Source organism: Primulina eburnea, chromosome 6 (assembly GCF_022965805.1).
Source record: "Primulina eburnea isolate SZY01 chromosome 6, ASM2296580v1, whole genome shotgun sequence".
Classification (NCBI taxonomy): domain Eukaryota; kingdom Viridiplantae; phylum Streptophyta; class Magnoliopsida; order Lamiales; family Gesneriaceae; genus Primulina; species Primulina eburnea.
In genome coordinates this window covers 39,140,539-39,158,730 of record NC_133106.1, presented here as the reverse complement: position 1 = coordinate 39,158,730, position 18,192 = coordinate 39,140,539, and the positions used below count along the sequence as shown (strand labels likewise).

Here is an 18,192-nt window from a genome sequence, read left to right as displayed (position 1 = left end):
AAAATGGTTTAAATATGTGAATGCAATGACTTTTTATTATTATTACCTAGTCAATTCTATGTATATGTCGAGTTTCCAGCCGAGGAACCGTGAAAAGAAGAGCATTAATTATATATTTATGTTGAGTTTACGAGAGTCGATTCTATGTATTAATGCTATGGTGTCAAGTGCGGAAAAATACAGTCAATACAAATGCTTGAATACTAATGATCTGGAGCATATCCACACACAAGTCTGACTTGAATTAGCTCTTTTAAGTTTTGCTGTACTGATTGGTTGACAACTTTTATGAATACTGCAACTCGGAATCAGCCATAAACAACGTAACATGAAGAAGATTACACAAACATATATAAGATCCATGAAAACAAGAATTTTCGAAACCGTAGGCCTCTGACTTAATCAATTTGAACCCCAAAAAGCCTAATACCTTCTATGTTTCTTCGAGGAGTAGAAGCCGTCGCCATTCCATGAAATGTCTTTTCTTTGGTCGTGTCTTCAATTCTTGAACTCCCCTTGTTTGCTTTGTCAATCACTAAAAAAGACCGCCCAAAATTTCGTCCACCACAGCTCTCATACATGTAAAAAGAAATCGTGTCGTTTGCTGTCAGGCACTTCTCCTTAACGAACCTGTTCCAACCTCTTGTGAAGACAAAACTCTGGCTACTTTTCCAATAACAGTACCGAAATTTCCACAATCTCATTTGCCTATCATAAAACTCAAGCTGAACTTCATCAACTCTTTCAGAATCCAAACTAGCTTCACTAAGATCGGGGACATTAGGAAAATGCTTCACCGCGTACCTTTTAGGGATAACAAGCCTATTGAGCTTGCCAACATCACTTGGTGTTAATTCCTTCTCAAAAAGCAGGGTGCATGAAAATTGTCCATCTCCATGGACAGACGATAAATTAAGGCCTAATTCTAATTCACCCTTTTGATTCCTTAGAAATTCAGCAAATTTTGATGGATATGATCCATCCCTTATCATGTTAAAAACTGCATCCGTGGTAAAAAGGCTTTGGAACTTTGGTTCTTGAACACTTAATCCAGTCCATGGGAAATTTCTGTGAGAATCCCCGCTCCTAAGTTTGATTGCTGCAGTGTCATAGGCCATAGCAGCATCTATCTCGGATTTAAACGTACCGAGCCATATTCGGTGATGATTTGCGTATATTTGGGCTCCCCAGTGTCCATTTTGCTGTGGCACAACACCCTTGAATCTTTCGAATCGAGAGCGCTTACATGGATGAGACATGTAGATGCTACAATTAGAATCTGAAGATTCTTCATTCTTGTGCAAGTTTTCTCGTGGAAGCATGTTCAACGTCTCTTCTTCCATTATAATCTAATAACATAAAAATCAATGGCGGCATATAATTTGTTTAAACAGAATCATGACATGGAACAAATAATCTCGAATAACAACTTACAAAAAGCATTCTTAAGGACGAGAACTTCAATGGTTTATATTAAATGTAGTATAAGACACTGGTGATATGCTAAACAATGATCAACGTGTGAATATATTGTTTCAAGAAAGAAAACTAAATTGAAAGAAAGTCGCAATCATCCATAGTAAAATAATGCCTCTAATCAAGATTTAATTGTTGATATGACAAAAAGATAAGTTCTGAGCCAAAAAGTTACAGCTAGCCTATCTTCCATGAACTGCTGGAAAAAAAGAGCAAGGATAGAACATATATGTATTTAGCCGTCAAAATTATCATGATCATGAAAAGGAGATAAATTGTTTGAATCATACCAGATTATGAGAGGCTGTAATGAGCATAAACAAAGGTAGAAACTGAAGGACGTATCATGCATGATTATACAAGAGAAAAAATTATCTTTAAGGAAGGGCAGAAATCATATTTCCAAGAGAGATTTTTGGAGGAAAATGTGTTGTATGAAAAGGGTTGTTTCCTTTTACAAGGAAACCTGTTTAAAATAGCTTGGCAAAACTTGCCATTGCCATTCTTGATACACAAGTTTAAACCTAAAACCTCTGAAATTGTCTTAATTAAGACATTATGGAAGGGGTAATGATATCTCAACTGTTTTAGACAAGTGTATTTTGGCCTTAAAACTTACCGATATCTCAACATCCACCTTTTTTGGAGGATTAGGCATATGATTGGTTGATGTTGTCTCAACTTTCATCATTATCATCATTACTCGTGGGAACATATATATATGAAAATCTTTTGATCTTAATTACCACCAATTTTACAATATTAATGTGATACAAGTTCATTTTTGCATATACTTTTCCCCCTTAACTATAAATAGGTCCCATATCCGTGTGGTAGCAGGTAAAAAAAAAAGAAGTGGGAAAAAAGAATTGTATTCTAAAAAATCCTAGTTCTTATTTCTTTGAAGTAAGTTTTTCCGATGGAAAAAATAATTATAGTTTTTTACTAATTGTAGTTTTTTACTACGTGAAAAACGACCAATTCGATCGAATACATTTTGAAAAGGAATTATATTTAATTTCTTGAAAATCTAATTTTTTATATTGGAAAAAATAACGAGACTGCATATGAATACATTATAATATTATGTTTTTAAGTTAAGGAATAATCATAAAAGAAGCAGAATTAGTTTGATTTGATATGTATATACTAGTAAAATACACAAAGATTTGTAATTTGTTTCGCACGCATATATGCACACTACAAAAACACGGATATTTGTAACCGAATTAGAGATCGACGGTAATTTTGGTCTCTAATTTGAGATCAAAATTAGTAATATCGGTTGCTAAATATATTTTCGTCATATTTATAATTTAATATTATTTTTATTGTTTGATATTAATATTAAAATTCATACAACCAATATTCAATCCAATCAAAAAAATTTAAAAAGTGTTAATAAACAATTGGAAAACATATATTAATCATATATACATCAATCAAATTAATATACATTAGATCAACAATTTATGCTTTCATCCGTTTTAATTAGTTATTTGGTGAAATCTTATACACACGCACGCAGCCGTTGGTTGACCAGCTCGAACTTGTTTCCACCATCAGCATTCACATTTCAATAAATTTATTATTCGTCATTTATAATATTTATTTTTTAAAAAATTATAAAAAATTAAAATATTAATTTATTTTTGGATATGACATTTTATGTGTATATTACAAACACATGTGATTGGTCTTCATGAGTATTTAATTTGGAATAGAAGCGTACGTTTGAACGATCTTTTAATTTTTTTTCCTACCATTATAATCTTATATTCAAGGTTTGTGTTCAACATGATTTTCAGGTATATACACGTGACTGGATTCTGTGCACTCTTTTTCTTTGAAATGAATACCCCTGTGTAATGCATATATATATAGTTTTATTTTACCTACCTACACTTGAGAAGATGCTAGCTATCAAATTTCTTGGCTAGAGCTGCTATGGCATTCATGACATGCTCTAGCTTGATATCTGATCGGGATGCAGCCTAGCTAGCCAAATAATTAGGTTGTACTATCTTGGGAATTGACAGTTGGAACAAGAAAATCTCACTGATGAATCCGAACAAGAAGCAATTAGGGTAGAGGTAACTACGTCTGCTTCTCAAATTGATGGACATATTAATTAATACTCATAGAGAGATTACACATGCACGGCCTTCGATCTCTCTGCCATGATTGTAGCAACCCTTACTTGGAAACTCAACAGAGGTATTATTGTCCAGTCCTCCCTAGGAGGAATTGAAGTGAATGTGCTGAAACAGGCCTCCTAGGAATTACCTGGTTTGGATAGAGTAGGATATGTCAACACCTTTTCTTGTCGCTGGTTTCTTCTTATTTACCTTTGTATAAGAAATTACATTTGTGGTTCAATGTCTGGATCCACGTGAATTGTATTACTTTCAGAAGGTATTATCTAAATGTGCTCGGTAGGCATCAGTTTGTTGGTTAATCTAAGTAACTTGTTCAGCTACTCTTTGATTATGATCTTCTTTACTCGATCGAGCAAAAGTGACTTGAATTGTTATAAAAACTTGTTTGACATTAATAGAAGATTGATGATATAGGTGGATTTTACGTGTTTTTCATTTATATTGCACATATCGTTTAGATTGCATGCATTTTATGAAATTTTGGCATATATTATGTTTTCTGGTTGCTCATAGGGTTCGTGGTTGAAAATCCAGGCAATTCGTGAATTAACTGAAGAAAAGTGGTCGAAGTGCGAAAGCTATCCGCCCGGGCGGATAATTATGTGCGCCTTATCCGCTCAGGCGCCTGCAAGGTATGAAAAAAAAGATTATTTGTGCAAGATGTCCGCCCAGGTGCGTCAATGAAAAAATAATAGAGGATTTGCGCAAGACATCCGCCCGGGCGGAAACTTATGTCCTCCCGAGTGCAGTTGAATTTTTGGAAATATTCTTAGCCGATTTCTTCCCTTATTTCTGAATAGGGGATGATATGGAAAGGGAATTTTGTACGATTTGGATGGTTCAGACATTATTCTGAGCCAAGGAGTAGAGAAAAAGGGAGAAAAGCTGGAGCAAAGTTTGGGAGTTGAAGATTATCGAGATTCCAAGCACCGTTTTTCACGTTTTTCGTCAAATCTAGTATTTTTAATTTAGAATTTATTGTTTAAACATTGTTTTGCTATGAATTTTAGTAGCTAAACTTTCGTATTTGTTGGGATTAAGAGGGTTCTACCCCGAACGTTGATTTAAGTAATTTATGTTTCGATTATCGATTTGTTCTTGAGTGTGCTACTGTTTTTCATTATGTTATTAAAGCGTAGCTAACTTTAATAATCATTTCATATCTCGAGTGAGTTCGAGAGAATAGCTTGGGACAGGAACGAGTAGCATAGTATGTGGATCTACAATTTACACAGAAATATGGAATTGGATACATGTTGATAGTTATAGTCCTAAGAGTCGAAATCTAAGAGATTTCATATATAGGCATGTGATTCACCTTTGATAACTAATTAAAGAAATTTAATTACTTCACTGTGTAGAATTGGTTTGGCATAGCTCGAGATGTCGTGTTCAATTAATTAGGAAATCTTGTCGGAAGCGTAAATCACTACTGAACGAATTAAGTAAATAACGAAGGGTAGGTGAACCGATATTCCCAACAAATTCATTTATTATTGAATTTTAATTAATCATTCTAGATATTATATCTCATTTAATAATTGAAAATAATAATTGCCAAATACAGTCTTCAGTGGAACGATACTCGTAATCTAGTACATTATATTATAACTTGACATCGTGCACTTGCTATTATTTCGAGCTTGAATATTATTAATTTTGACCAAGAGTTTTACAGTGCAAGTTTTGCTCGATCAATTGAACTAAAACATATTTAATAGGAGATTATAAAATATATAAAATAAATAAAAAGTCAAGTCATGTTTAGTTACGACATGAGATAAGTCAATTTAATTTATGAGTGGTCTTATGTGAGATCGTCTCACGGATCTTAATATGTGAGACGAGTCAACCCTACACATATTTACAATTAAAAGTAATACTCTTGGCATAAAAAAATAATACTTTTTCATGGATGACCCAAATAATAGATCTGTCTCACAAATACGATGCGTGAGACCGTCTCACACAAGTTTTTGTCTTAATTTATATCTCAAAAAATTAATATTGCGAATAATTAATTATTCATGTTAATTATCCCCCTCCCCTGCGTGAGTTGTAAAAAAAAAAAAATAAAATTAGTTGGCCAACTGTTAACAATACTTACTATTCAAAAGTAGTTTTAATTGTAAACGTAAATACGATAATAATCGCAGCAAGCAGCGAGTCGTATTTTCGTGTGGGTCCCACATGTTTAATTAGGGGGGGATTTATGCCCTAAAATAAAATCCAATCTGAGGCGAATTCGCAATAATCAAATTCTCGTGCACCGATGAAGCTCAGCTCTGTGCTCCAACTCCATGGGTATCCATCTATCTATCACGCGATTCATTGTCTGTGTTTCGATGATGACCGATAACCTGATTAAGGGTTTCTTTTTCGGGATTGGAATGTGATTTCCTAAGCTGTTAATTTATTTATGTTGTTTGAGAGTTACGTTCCAGTTCTTCAGCTTTTGGTGCTTGTAATTAGCTTAATTTCTTTTTTCATTCCCTAGTTTGCAATGGCAAGTTAACGATAAGGAAAGGCATGTGGTTATTTGGATTTTAAATGCCATTTTTTTCTCTCTCTTTTCACAAGTAATTTTGAGATGTTGATTTTGTTATGTCTTGGAATTATTTGACGACTTAATGAAAAGCGCTGACCTTGCATTACTTTGCTGTTTTTATTTGTTCTCTGACTTGAGTAATTTACATTCTCATGTGTTCTATTTGAAGCTAGAATGTAGGAGCTGTTTTCTTCTTCCTTCTTTTTTTTTTTTCTTTTTTGGAATTCTGAGGATGTTTGTTTTAAGTGCTGTTTAGTGTGATGATACAAGGGGGACGTTGGTAGAGAGAATCCAAGTGGCGATGGAGTGCAACAGAGATGAAGCTGCGAGAGCGAAAGAAATCGCTGAGAGGAAGTTTGCAGCAAAGGACATTAAGGGGGCAAAAAAATTTGCTCTGAAGGCTAGGAGTTTATATCCTGAACTAGACGGCATTTCCCAAATGTTGATGACTCTTGAGATCTATCTTTGTGCTGAAGAGAAGAAAATACAAGAAGAATGTGACTGGTATGGTGTGCTCGGTGTGAATCCTTTCGCTGATGACGATACCATAAGAAAACAGTATAGGAAACTTGCTCTCCTCCTTCATCCTGACAAAAACAGATTCATTGGGGCTGAAGGGGCGTTTCAACTTGTCTCGCAAGCCTGGAATTTACTTTCAGATAAGTCCAAGAGAATAGCATACGATAGGAGGTATGGTGTGGCATTCCAGCAAATAAACCAGTCTATGAAAGTAGATCCTTTAACGCCAATGCAAAATGGGTTCTACAAATTTGCAAAAACTGTAGCTTCCCCGCCAAGGGATCCAAATTGCAATTCTAATAAGATGAATCAGATTCCTAAGGATAATTCTGGTAACAGGAATGGGGGGATTCCGAAGGATACTTTTCATAGCAGGGATGGGGTTACAAAGGGAAATAATGCTATCAAGAGGAACCTCTCTTCTGATCCTCCCCCATCTCTCAAGGAGCGTCACACGTTTTGGACGGTCTGTGATCGTTGTAGGATGCAATATGAATATCTCAGAGTGTATCTCAAACACCATCTTCTTTGCCCCAATTGCCATGAGGCCTACTTCGCCATTGAAATCGAGCCTCCATCTAGCCGTGGCTCCAAGAGATCGTCGTCTCAGTCTGCCAATTCTAGGGTATGGAAAAATTCAAGCTATCAGGGAAGTAGTGCCCTGCGAAAAAACTCAATCGCTACTGATACAGGAACTCCAGGGTTCTGTCGCAATAATGAATCTGATCATTGTAACTTCCAATGGGCTCCTTTCTCTGAGTCAACAGGTTCTGCTACTGCTTTTCAAGCAGCAAATATGGTTAAGCAGGCTTATGAGAAAGTTAAGAAGGAAAGGCAGAAAACACAGGCTGCCACAAGAAGAGGGGAGACATTGCGAGGAAAGAATCTTGCATCCAAAAGACCAGTGGGTGCTGATATCTCTGGCCGTTCTGTTGCTGTGAAGAGGAGAAAAGGTGTTGACAGCTTTGGTAATAACATGGAGAGTACAAAACATGGGATCTGTGAAACTGGAACCATTCGGGTCACAGATGTCTCTGTTGTCAAACAGGGGACCTTGAAGAAACACACAAGCAATCATTTACTAATGGAGAAGGGTCGTGAGGAAATACTTAAGAAACTAAACGAACACATGCCAGATAACATGATGAATCCAGTTGCTGAGGAGGTTCATGAAAGTACCAAAGGAAATGGCACGGCAAACACAAACAATGGTAGTTGTACGCATGTTGCTAAGTCATGTAAGTCAGTCGAAACTAACAGTCGAGTCCCTCTAAATAAACTACGTTATAGTAATTCAGGTCCTTCTGGGGAACAGGTCGAGCAAATGTTGGTTAGTGTTCCTGACCCCGATTTTCATGATTTTGACAAAGACAGAACAGTGCAATGTTTCAGAGACAACCAAGTATGGGCCGTGTATGATGATGATGATGGAATGCCGAGGCATTATACCATGATTCACAGTGTGATATCTCTGAATCCATTCAAGATGAGGCTGAGTTGGCTAAATTCTATGACCAACAATGGACTGGGGCATGTAAATTGGTTTATCAATGGCTTTTCTAGAACATGTGGGGAATTTAGAACTGGCAGACATGACATCTGTACCTCTTTGGACTGTTTCTCACACAACATACGATTTGTAAAATGCACTCCAGAGACCGTTCAAATATATCCTCAGAGAGGTGACGTTTGGGCTTTGTACAGGAATTGGTCCTCTGATTGGAATGAGCTCACTGAAGATGAAGTAATACACAAATACGACATGGTGGAAGTACTTGAAGACTATGTTGACGAATATGGTGTTATTGTTGTTCCCTTAGTTAAAGTCTTTGGATTTAAAGCCGTTTTCCATCAGCATTTTAATCCAGATAAAATACGTAGAATCCCAATGGAAGAAATGTCTCGGTTTTCTCATCAAGTGCCGTCCAACTTGATCACAGGTAAAGAAGGAACAAAGATTCTGAAGGGTTGTCGTGAGCTAGATCCTGCATCTATTCCGTTAGAAATTCTTCAAGCATTGTCAGAAATAGAAGGAATCAACTTTCTGGAGACTGACAAGGACAGTGAGTCTGTGAAGGAAGTTGATTGTGATGGAAATTCTGACACCAATATGGTGGATGGAGGAGTTTCTCAAATTAAGGGAACTGAACTTCTCTCGGAGAATGAAGGGTGAACTAAATCAGCATGAAAATGGACACATGGATAACTCTTTGGAGGTCAGAAGCTCACAAGGACAAACTTATTCATAGATGGATGCATTGAGAATACCCAGTTAACCGACATATGGACATGGTTTAGAATATAAAATCTATGCAGAGAAATAGTTGAAATGGTATTCTTGAACTTCAAATGTTGTTGAAGTAGTGCATTTGCCATTTTCTTGGAATTGTTTGAAGTTGCCTCAAGATTAATGTAGAAAACTACGAGGATGTTTGTACGCAGATTTTTTTTAGGGTAAGAGCTAGGCATATGTGTGAAAGGTTGGATTTTCACTTCATGGATGAACGCTTCAGGGCACAACAAGATACGCTCTTGCCACAATAGTCGAGCAGATTAATCTGTAACAAAACCAACTCACAAGGCCACAACTTCAAATATGAGTATCTATGTTTTTCACCTGTCAACAGGTCTGTAGGTCTTTAATTTCCACAGCAGCAGGGTTGATTTATGGTTAGTTTGTGTAATCTCCTTGGAGCACTGAACTGTGTTGATTCTCAGTTCGAGTGTCATCTGTATGTCTGAATTGAACTTATTGTTTATTTTTATTTTCTTTTACTTTTTCGATTCATACAAGAGATCGAAGTTTTATCTTCTGGCTGTTAGAGCTATGGGGCCGAGCTTGGTTCGTGGTTTGGGCAGGAAGACGATGGGCCAGGGAATTTGCCGCATTTCGTAGGTGAAATTTAACATGGATTATACATGTGCGAAATATTCAAAATTGATACATCATAAATATTCCATTATCATAACAGATATAGTTTGGAATACAATGAACAATTGAATAAACGGCCAATGTATGTTTAGCAATTATAAGGGTAGATACTTGTCCAATTTGCCAACTTTGTTCGAGGTAAAATGACTCTAAACAGACTTATGTAACTGTACCATACGTTGTCCTCCGTTTTTTAACAAAGTTGTAAGTCGTGACTACTTGTCCGATGATATGTTAATAGAAACCCATTTTAATGCAATTTGATCAGGCAACACAGCGAGACATCTGTAGGGTATAGTGCCATTAACATATATATTTTCTTTCTTTGGTTAGTTCTGAATGCTGAGCCGAAATAGGACTTAGTCGCAATTAAAAGCTAGAATCTGATGTCATTAAGTAATTATCCATCTCCTTACGGCAATGGCACCAACTACTACTGCTAATGATTCTATGACTCCATACTATCTGCATCAGTCCGATGGTCTAGGACTTGTCCTCGTTTCTCAATTATTGGCCGGAGATAACTTCGCCTCTTGGTATCGGGCTATGATTATAACTCTCTCTATGAAGAATAAATTGTGGTTTGTAGATGGATCAATTCTGAAGCCTCATGGTATCGCCTCTTGTGATCTTCATGGGTTCTTAATTCTGTTTTGAAAGAAATATCCACTAGCATCATATTTGCAGACTCGACCTTTACTATTTGGGAGGACCTCAAAGATCGATTTCAGCAGAGCAATGCCCAAGGATATTTCAACTAAGGCGTGACTTGATCATCAACGACTAGCAGGCTAACTACACACATCCGCGGTGGCCTTGTTTTTCTTAGCTTCTTAACTCACCTCTCAAGTTCTTACTCAATTTAGATTATATCAAGATATAATTACTCATCCAAAGCAATCGACCTGGCAACAATGCTTTCCTACCAGCTAAACGATCATCCTCTCATCTGCTCATTTTTATGATCGAACTTAACACTTACAAATGGGCTTCATGATTCCCTTTCTTTTCTTATTTTTGGGTATATATGTGATACATCACTTGTCAGAAAAATACTTATCATTACATAAGTAAAAATAATCGATTTGTATCGAAAATATAGAAATGAAAAATTAATTTCGTAACACGAATTCATTGTTAATTAACTTTTCTGGGTAAAAAATATGAAAATTTTAAGAAAAAAAGGAGTTCCACTGGTTCCCATAACTAAAAACAAAAATGCTCCTCTGTCCTTTTCTACCTCCCGCCGTCCACGTGTCCAATCTTTCAATTTCCAACCCTCACCGTCGATTGTTGTTCGAAAAATAATAATAATTCTCGTATTTTTAACTTGTAATTAATTAATAATAGCAACATCTGAATTGCATTGGTATCACGATATTATAGTAGATTTTGTATATAATTTATACTACAACCTTTTTTTGAATTATTATTCCAAAATAAAATTATTATTATACGACAAATTTTGCAAATATGATATTAACTTTATTTTTTTAAAATATAAATCCAAACAGTACTAAATTAAGGATTTCTCGCTTAACACTTTGGTTTTTACTCACTTTCTTCATTTGGTAAAACAGATCGTCGGCTAAATTTCCTTTACCCCTCTTCGTCCCCTGCCCTCCCTTTCCCGTCTTCACACAATATGATAATAACGGACGGGTGATTCCATTTTCTTTGTCGGGTAATTGTCCTTTTCCCCCTGTTTACTTTTTTTTTTTGAACTATGTTCATCGGATTAACTGACTCTGTTTTGTTATGATGATTACCCACCTAACAGCGGAAAGGCATCACTCGTTTCCACTCCGCGCAGTAATCAATGAAGCGTTTACGGTAAAATAACGGGTTTCTGTGATTTTTACTTCCTATTTTTGGAAGAACAGTGGAGGGATTTTTTTATTGAAAAGCTGTGTAAAACGGGAAATATTTTCAGCCTGGGAATTGGGGAAAAGGATGTTCTCCATACTTCTGCTGATTTTGCATTTTTTTAAAATAAAAAAGTGGCTTTTTATATGGTGTTTGAAACGTTTCCACGTCCTTGCAAAGCGATATCGTTAAGTGGTTTTTTCTTCTGATTTTCCTTCGGGTAAAACATTCTGTGTGGGGCTGAAAAGCTTTTCCTCTTACTTTCGGTTACCGATGACACTAACAAACCCTAGATGGTTGACCATAAACTACCTCTTTTGCTACCATTATTTTAACTGTGCTTAATTAGTCAATATATATATATATATATATATATATATATATATATATATATATATATGCCTTTGTACTTCACTTGAGTAGCAATCGATGAAAAAAAATTGGGAAAAAAAAAGAACTTTGTTTTGGGTTTGGTTTGGAGGAAGAAGTCATTGATGGCGACTCCCATAACTTTTTTATCCTTGGGGTTTTTTTAATTACTGATGGCTTTGTTTGATGAATGATAAAGTTATTTCGAATATTATCGTATAATATTAGCTTCATTCAAAACATGGAGTCCCCTTTTCTTTTAATTTCTTGGGCTCCCCTTTGATGGGTCTTAATCGATCTCATTCATGTATTTGGCCTTCTCTATTTTCTGAAAGTCGAAGCAAATCTTTTGCTGTAATTAAAAGTGAGTATTAATCTGTAAACAATAATTCTTACAAAATCTGGTGAAGCAAATGGGTAGCAGAAGGAAAAGCATTAGCTCGTCCGTCTTTCTTTTAACATAAATAAGTAGTTCTCTGCTTTAAGGGAGCTGGATATATTCACCAATATAGTTGGATACTTTTCTGTTTATCATTTGTTGGTATAGGCTTATTCTGGCGGCCTGGCATGATTCTTGAATTTTTGGGATACAACTGTGGAATTTGGGGGCTTAGTATTCCTTACCTGTGGTGATGTTTGAGAGTCAGTTTGTCTGAAAACTGTGATTTTGGGAGTGAAATGTATTGATATTAACTTTGCAATTTCTTCTTTCTACGTGAAACAGTGAGTTGCAAGCTCTCCATGGGATGATTGATTGGCAAATCGTGTAGGTAAAGTTTCTCGTTAATTTCTTGAAACCTTTTATTGTCGGCTCTGTTCTTTTTTAGGTTGTTTTGTGAATGTTTGCTCTTTAATTTTACAAATCCAGAGTGAATTCATGTATAGATCTCCATGTTCAAAGATTAAGTGAGTAAGCTTGTTTAATGAGCTACTTTTCTGACATGGAGTGGAATTCCAAGTGGGATTGGGAAAACTTCGGTGGATTCGGTTGGAAAGCTAATGAAAGTCCCAAGAAGTTGCATTTAGCAGACTGGATGATTGTTGATGATGGAGAAATCAATGGTGGATCCTTCAATCTGTCAGGTGGCGGTGGTGGGAGTGGTGCCTCTGGCTCTGACGGTGGGCACGGCTCTTCAGCTAAGAGCTCTTTTTCAGCTTCTGTGGATTCCTCTACGAAGGATGGGATGCAAACTCCTGACTTCAGGTTCATGTCCTCCGGAAATTTTGGCAAGAAAATTGATATGAATGGAACTGAGATTTCTGGAACTTCTCCACCTTTGAATTCTTTAATGGAACCGCTAATTGGTCTGAAACTTGGAAAGAGGACTTATTTCGAGAATAGTGGGAATGGGGGAAATACTAAGACGGCGTCACTTTCTGTGATGCCTACTTCGTCCAGCAGTACACCTAAGAAAACGAAATCATCTGGTCAGAATACCCCTATGCCACGGTGTCAAGTCGAGGACTGCAATCTTGATCTTTCCATGGCCAAGGAATATCACCGAAAGCACAGAGTTTGTGATAGCCATTCCAAATGTCCAAAGGTTATTGTTGGAGGTGTTGAACGTCGTTTTTGCCAGCAGTGTAGCAGGTAATACTCTGTGGATGAAAACTTTTTTATTGGTTTTATTAGTATAATAATATATCTGTGACAGGATATATATGTTGGTTTTATTAGTCTAATAATATATCTGTCACAGGATATCTATGGGTGAATTCGACTTAAAATACGACATTCATATCTCCACCCCGAGTTCTATTTCTCGCGACCTTTTTTTTTGTTTGCAAGATTTAGAAGAATTTAGGAGATTGAGGTTTCTTCTTTCTCTGTGAAGGTTTCATGGTTTGTCTGAATTCGACGAAAAGAAGCGTAGTTGTCGAAGAAGACTTTCTGATCACAATGCACGACGCCGCAAGCCACAACAGGAAGCTATCCAGTTTAACTCAGCAAGGCTCTCATCGCAATTTTATGGTATATTCCTGCTGTTGTTTATTTTAAATGATTTCTATGTATACCATATTTGTTACCTCGTTTTCAACATGGGACGGTAATGGACTTGTTGATACCTGTAATATTGCTATGATTCTTCTTCCAAATAATTATGTGCTTTGTTGATAGTTCTCTACCATCTAATCGAAAAGCAGGTGATAAATATAAATCTCACATGATAATAAAACTGGAAGACGGAACAGGAAAACATGGAAACGTTTGAGTACTAGTCTCAAATATGTATAGTAAAATTTATGCAAAGCCCATCTAAGTTCCTTTTTTACGTGTGCAGGAGGAAGGCAACAAATGAGTTTTCTGCTGAACAACACCCCAATTCTTCATTCTCGAACTCCTATGAATTCTACATGGGATAGCACATGCAACCCCAAGTTCACTGTCACAAAAGGATATTCTTTTAAGCCTAATGGATATGGAGGTACTGATGAGCAATTGCTTGTACCAGGTCCAAGTATCAAGTTCAATATGCATGGTAGTAATACAGCCAGTTTTTTGGCTTCCAAGTATTTGGCATCTGAGATCTCAAATCCAGGTTGGTTTCCTACTTTATATGCTTTCAGAAAAAAAAAATTCCAGATTAAATGAGTCGTTCGTGATCGAGGATCATATTGGTTTACTTTGCTTCTGCCTAGTAATTAGTCTGGAGTAAACTATATTGAACTTGGTTTGCTCTCAATGTGGATATCTTATCATCGAGAATCGTTTCTTGGTTCTCTGTAATATTATATTTTGAAAATGGAAATCTTGCTTGAATTTACTTCTCTGTTCTGATGCCATAACATGTAGACGAATTTAATCTGATAACTGGAAGCTCAATGGTGATTCAAGTTACTTGATCTTACTTGATATACTTCTCAGGTTCCAAGGGAGCCCTTAGTTCTTCCCAAGTAGATGCAGCACCGGAATATAACCGTGCTCTCTCTCTTCTGTCAACTAGTTCCTGGGGTTCGGAATCCATTGCATTGCATGAAAATGTTGCCAACATTACTCATCCTATGATACAGCATTCAATTCCAGAAGGTGTTCCCCTCGCTTCTTCCGAAATGTGGCTGTCTGGACAGCAGAAAACTGATTCCAGACCTCAATTATTGGCCACCACCAACACATTTGAGGAAAACCATCTTCTCAAAGCGCCGTACGAGCCTGATTTTTATTCTAGTATCTTGAAATGACCATTCCAAAACTAAGCTTCTATATAGGCATGTTATGTTTGATTCTTTTCCATTCTAGAGGATTTGTTTGATGCTGTTTGTTATGGTTAGTGGTTTCTGTAGCCTGTCGCCTTCCGGCGTGTAAACCGAGTTTTGGTTGTTCGAGGATTTTGTTTTGAAACCCAAGCAACTCGATGACATTTTTATGTGGTGCATTCTCTGTGGGATGGCAGTGTAAACGGTTGTGTCATGCTTTTGAGTTGATGTTTCACGACTTGCATTTTTTTATTACCACCAACACCCATCCACAATTTTTTTTTCAATGCAAATTATAATAGCGTTTATAGTATAGTGTGTATCGTAGTGATCACAATGATAAAGATATATACGACTTGCATATGAAAAATATTGCGAGGAAAATAACAGCATTGCATTTAATCTCGAGCATACGTGGAAAATCATTAAAGATCGTCTAATGTTTACCCCACAACTATTGATCACTTTGTTGGCATAAAGAATGTGAGGACCTTGGATTCGGGGGCAAGCAATACCTCATTCAACCAAGATGTAAGTCTAAATTTAGATATTAAAAAAAACTCGTTCAATGGGTCTAAAGGCAACAAAAAGAAAGGGAGAAGGCCAAACGAAATCAGAAATGTAAGGTACGACAATAACCTTGGACAATATGTTTGCAAAGATTCTGAGTATACAAGCATAAAAAAGGTTGAAGTTGAAATGAAACAAAAATAACTCGAAGTAGATGACATGAAAGAAAAAGTTGTCTTAGCTAAAGTTCGACTAAAGGAATATACAATCCTTTGAATGACACTTAGCAAATGACAGAGGAACAACTTATTATCCATAAATGTCTATGTCAAAAAAGATTAAGGAAAGATGAAATATGTAATTTTTAGTTATTGTAATTTCAATTAATTTAATTTTCATTTCAATTAATTTAATACTCCAGTTAATTAATATAGACATTGCGAAGTAGTTGTTGGAATGTAGTCATTTCAAATATAGTCGTGCAAAGTAACTGTTGGAATATAGTTGTTGACAAGAAGAATATATATATATATATATATATATATATATATATATATATATATATATATATATATATATATATATATATATATTGCGCTTTACAATTCTTCATTCTAAGAACATATCATTTGTCAAACATATAGATTTTAATTTGTTTCCTCCAAAGTATCCATATTTCAGTAGTACGAGCTCAAGCTTCACAAGTGGAAACAAAGTCTAAGTTGAAATTGATGACCAAAGTTATGATCAAGAGAAAGGACTAATATTATTGATATTTCAACAAATTTGAAAAATTGTTGAAGCTTATCAAAGTAATAACGAGATACAACGAAGAAGAAAGTTCGTCCAAAGAAATCGTGAAGTCAGGCATGCCAGCGAGTCTCTTCAATGATTATTTCTCCACAAACATTGTGTATCCAAATCAAATATTTCAAAGACGTTTTCGAAATTGAAGATAGTTATTCCTTTGCATAGTGAATGCATTTGAGAGTCGTCCACATATTTTCAGCATATGGACGCCGCCACGAGTAGAAAAAGCTTGTCACCACTATAAAAATGCATTGTCTTATGGAGTCGCAGTCGACCATCTTGACAAGTACCTACATAAGGGTGAATCAACTATCATTAAGTGTCTTTTCAAGTTCTGTGGATATGTGGTTGAATTATTTGGTGATCGATACTTGAGAAGGTCGAATATTGATGATGTTCAACGTCTTCTTCAAATGCATTATGAGATGTGCATTATGAGAGGCACAGCTTCCACGGAATGTTGGACAGCCTTGATTGCATGCACTGAGAATAGAAATTTTTTCCAGTTTCTTGGAAATGCTAGTTTACAAGAGGTCATGGGTCACCAACAATCATGCTCGAACTGGTCGTCTCTCAAGACTTGTGGATATGACATGCATTTTTTGGTGTCGCCGTATTAACGTGTTGTACGAATCTCCCATATTCACTTGCGTCTTGCAAGGAAATGCATCGGAGACTAATTTCAAGGTCAACAACACTCCATATATGAAGAGGTATTATTTAAAAAATGAAATATATCCGAAATGAGCTATTTTCGTCAAGGATTTTCCTTGGCCCGAAGATCCCAAAGGGACTGAAAAAAAGATGTTGAATGAGAATTTAAGGTGTTCCAAATTCGATGGGCAATTGTCAGAGGTCCGGCTCGTTATTGGTACAAGAAAAAGTTAAAACATATGATGTTAGTATACATTATTTTGCATAACATGATTGTTGAAGATCATGGGGTTCATGTGACGAATTGATACAACGATGAAGGTGACGAACTTGCAGAACCCGTCCAATGCTCAAACCAAAGATTTCATATTACTCCGGACAAATTCTGAACAACGTGACAACATCACCAACTTCATACCGATTTAATTGAGCATATATGGTCACAATACAATAATCCTTGAATTAATATTTTCCATATTTTAAAAAAAAATTAATTTATACATTGTTTCCTAATTTTAAGCAAACATAATTTTTTTATATGTTGTACTCTTTAATTTCCAATTTATTATGATGTTTTCATTTTAAATAAATGGCACTCGTAATATATTATAGGGACGTAATAATGTATTATCTTGAGAATTTGGATAAAATCTGGGTATTTTCAGACTGATTTGCAAATCATGTGTGGGGGCCTTAACTCCTAATTAATTACAATGAAATTTGATGAGAGTTAATTAATAACAGCGGAAAACGAGTAAAAATTTTCTTTACAATAAGCCCAAATGTGTCAACTATAATTATAATACTAAAAATAATATAAAATAAAGTCTCATCTATATATATCGCAAAATAAAATATGCCCACAAATGACTGACATCAACTACATAGACTCTCTTCAGAAGTACCCTTTTTGATCTCCTGATAACCTGGAGTACCTGACATTGTCCACACACAAAGACAACAACAGCCTCTATAATCAAGAATCACTCAATGTCGAATTTGAATGAGAAAGATATACTCGAAATACTAGAGTGTATAAAAGCTGAAATTCTTTCATTATTCAACGTAAAACTAGCAATTTCATCGCAGTTTTGCACCATCTTAATATCTGATTCAGACTTCAACTTTTGAACATGATTTTTAGATCACCATCT

The 18,192-nt window shown here is 35.7% G+C and overlaps 3 protein-coding genes across 10 annotated transcripts; 2 read left to right on the top strand and 1 right to left on the bottom strand.

Moving 5' to 3' along the window:
- Window positions 1-398: 398 nt before the first annotated feature.
- Window positions 399-1,343, bottom strand: LOC140835563 (AP2/ERF and B3 domain-containing transcription factor At1g51120-like). The gene has a single exon (XM_073201045.1). It carries the CDS (start codon window positions 1,341-1,343, stop codon window positions 399-401), a length of 945 nt encoding a protein of 314 aa, XP_073057146.1.
- Window positions 1,344-5,820: 4,477 nt separating this feature from the next.
- Window positions 5,821-9,648, top strand: LOC140835242 (uncharacterized). Of its 2 annotated transcripts, none has more exons than XM_073200724.1 (2): window positions 5,821-5,939; window positions 6,440-9,648. In XM_073200724.1, the coding sequence occupies exon 2, from the start codon at window positions 6,485-6,487 to the stop codon at window positions 8,873-8,875; it is 2,391 nt and encodes a 796-aa protein (XP_073056825.1). In that variant the 5' UTR covers window positions 5,821-5,939; window positions 6,440-6,484; the 3' UTR covers window positions 8,876-9,648. The 2 variants fall into 2 exon arrangements, with proteins under 2 accessions (XP_073056825.1, XP_073056826.1); XM_073200725.1 differs by having other exon boundaries at window positions 5,845-5,939; window positions 6,430-9,648.
- Window positions 9,649-11,175: 1,527 nt separating this feature from the next.
- Window positions 11,176-15,237, top strand: LOC140835241 (squamosa promoter-binding-like protein 12). Of its 7 annotated transcripts, none has more exons than XM_073200718.1 (8): window positions 11,176-11,318; window positions 11,415-11,467; window positions 12,417-12,498; window positions 12,594-12,639; window positions 12,738-13,460; window positions 13,705-13,841; window positions 14,152-14,409; window positions 14,736-15,237. In XM_073200718.1, the coding sequence occupies exons 5-8, from the start codon at window positions 12,793-12,795 to the stop codon at window positions 15,047-15,049; spliced, it is 1,377 nt and encodes a 458-aa protein (XP_073056819.1). In that variant the 5' UTR covers window positions 11,176-11,318; window positions 11,415-11,467; window positions 12,417-12,498; window positions 12,594-12,639; window positions 12,738-12,792; the 3' UTR covers window positions 15,050-15,237. The 7 variants fall into 7 exon arrangements, with proteins under 7 accessions (XP_073056819.1, XP_073056820.1, XP_073056822.1 ...); XM_073200719.1 differs by having other exon boundaries at window positions 12,417-12,511; XM_073200721.1 differs by lacking the exon at window positions 12,417-12,498 and having other exon boundaries at window positions 12,594-12,635.
- The last annotated feature ends 2,955 nt before the right edge of the window (window positions 15,238-18,192 follow it).

Coding starts and splice junctions, on each gene's coding strand:
- LOC140835563 (XM_073201045.1), bottom strand. CDS start 1,343: ATGGAAGAAGAGACGTTGAACATGCTTCCACGAGAAAACTTGCACAAG.
- LOC140835242 (XM_073200724.1), top strand. CDS start 6,485: ATGGAGTGCAACAGAGATGAAGCTGCGAGAGCGAAAGAAATCGCTGAG.
- LOC140835241 (XM_073200721.1), top strand. CDS start 12,793: ATGAGCTACTTTTCTGACATGGAGTGGAATTCCAAGTGGGATTGGGAA. Junction 13,461..13,704: donor TTTTGCCAGCAGTGTAGCAG/GTAATACTCTGT, acceptor TTCTCTGTGAAG/GTTTCATGGTTTGTCTGAAT. Junction 13,842..14,151: donor GCTCTCATCGCAATTTTATG/GTATATTCCTGC, acceptor TTACGTGTGCAG/GAGGAAGGCAACAAATGAGT.